The sequence below is a fragment of the Penaeus monodon genome, chromosome 23 (genome assembly GCF_015228065.2).
Source record: "Penaeus monodon isolate SGIC_2016 chromosome 23, NSTDA_Pmon_1, whole genome shotgun sequence".
NCBI classification, from domain to species: Eukaryota; Metazoa; Arthropoda; class Malacostraca; order Decapoda; family Penaeidae; genus Penaeus; species Penaeus monodon.
The window spans coordinates 16,194,552-16,195,960 of NC_051408.1; the positions used below are offsets into that span (position 1 = coordinate 16,194,552).

Consider the following 1,409-nt stretch of genomic DNA (forward strand, 5'->3'; position numbering starts at 1 on the left):
GAACGCACCTTTGGACCACGTGAGCTGAGCCAAGGGATAACCGGCAGCCGGGCATGACACGACCAGCTCTTCGCCCGCTACAGCTGTCACCACCGACATGGCCCGAACGTACGCGGGTCCTGGAAGAGAAAAGAGGCTAGCATTGCGTGAACTCCGCTGTTTATCGTTTTGTGTTGGTGGTAGTGAAAGCGTTCGAGGCTAGGTCATTCTCTGTTTTTTTTTTCTAGTTGAGGAACTGTTTCTTGTTGCTCATTTTATTGATTGGAAGCATAAATAATAATCACTCAAATACTCATATCACGTGCATGTGTTTGTGGAGATGAAACACTCATATATCAGGTATGTCATTGTCTACAATCATGGCCTAGGTGCGCACTCGCGCACAGACACATATATAAATAAAGTATTCGTACTTTTGCTTCCGTCTGAAAACATTTTCCAACATAAATTAAATTAATTAGCTTTTTCTGCTATGCTAGCCTTATTATTTGACGTAATTCATCTTTATTTATGATGCGCTACGAGTTCATATTTAATTGTATTACTTTGCGTGCCTTAAAATGTGAGAGTTTACTTATGGAATGCCAAGGATATACTGAACCCTCTCCATTAAAATATATATATATATCGAAATGAAAGGATAAAAGTAAACATTATTTTTTACAACCAAGTCATTAAGTGTACAACTGGCCTTGTTAAGACTAATAAACCCATTAAAAATAAGTAGAGTACACATAGCCATCCATTTGAGAATAAAAAAGAAATAAAGAAAAAGTTGTCATGTACTTTTAAATCCCTACTGACTTATATGAATATATTAATGCAAATACTGCTCTACAACCCACTCCACTGCCTGGGCTACAAAAAAAGAAGAAAAAAGAAATCATCAATGAATTACTCATCGTATCCGCAATGTCAAGAATTAAAAATCTGTGAAAATTTTACGATTTATGACTTGCTATTTACACGATCGGCTATTTCTGTTATGCTTCGAACCTCCGTTACACCAACGGGAGTGCGACTTTCCGCGTGTGGTAAGTCGCTTTAACCCGCTGGAGAATGACTTACCATACACGTAAGTAGCTTCATCGAGAAAAGAAAAGATAAAAAAGGCTTTACATGCAAGTCTCACAGCTCAAACCATGAGAACGACTGAGCACACGAGTCATCTACCATAAACCGACTCTTCAAACGAGTCAAACCGCTACCAAACCAGGTGTGCGACTCACCATACACGTTGAGTCGCGCTTGGTGGGAGACAGTGCCAGCCCTGTTCGTCGCTGTGCAGGTGTAGGCGCCGCCGTCTTCCGCCCGCACGCTGGTGATGTTCACGTGGCTGACCACCGAACCGCCCACGCCCACGTACTGCCCCACAACCAGCCTGCAGGGGAAGGGCGGTGATCGGAAAA

General features: G+C 42.2%; 1 protein-coding gene across 1 annotated transcript in view; it reads right to left on the reverse strand.

Moving 5' to 3' along the window:
* Nucleotides 1-1,409, reverse strand: part of LOC119588153 (Down syndrome cell adhesion molecule-like protein Dscam2) — a 164,747-nt gene that overhangs the window by 2,032 nt on the left and 161,306 nt on the right. The window contains 2 exon segments of the mRNA XM_037936858.1: nucleotides 9-119; nucleotides 1,230-1,381. Coding sequence (XP_037792786.1) covers nucleotides 9-119; nucleotides 1,230-1,381 — 263 coding nt within the window.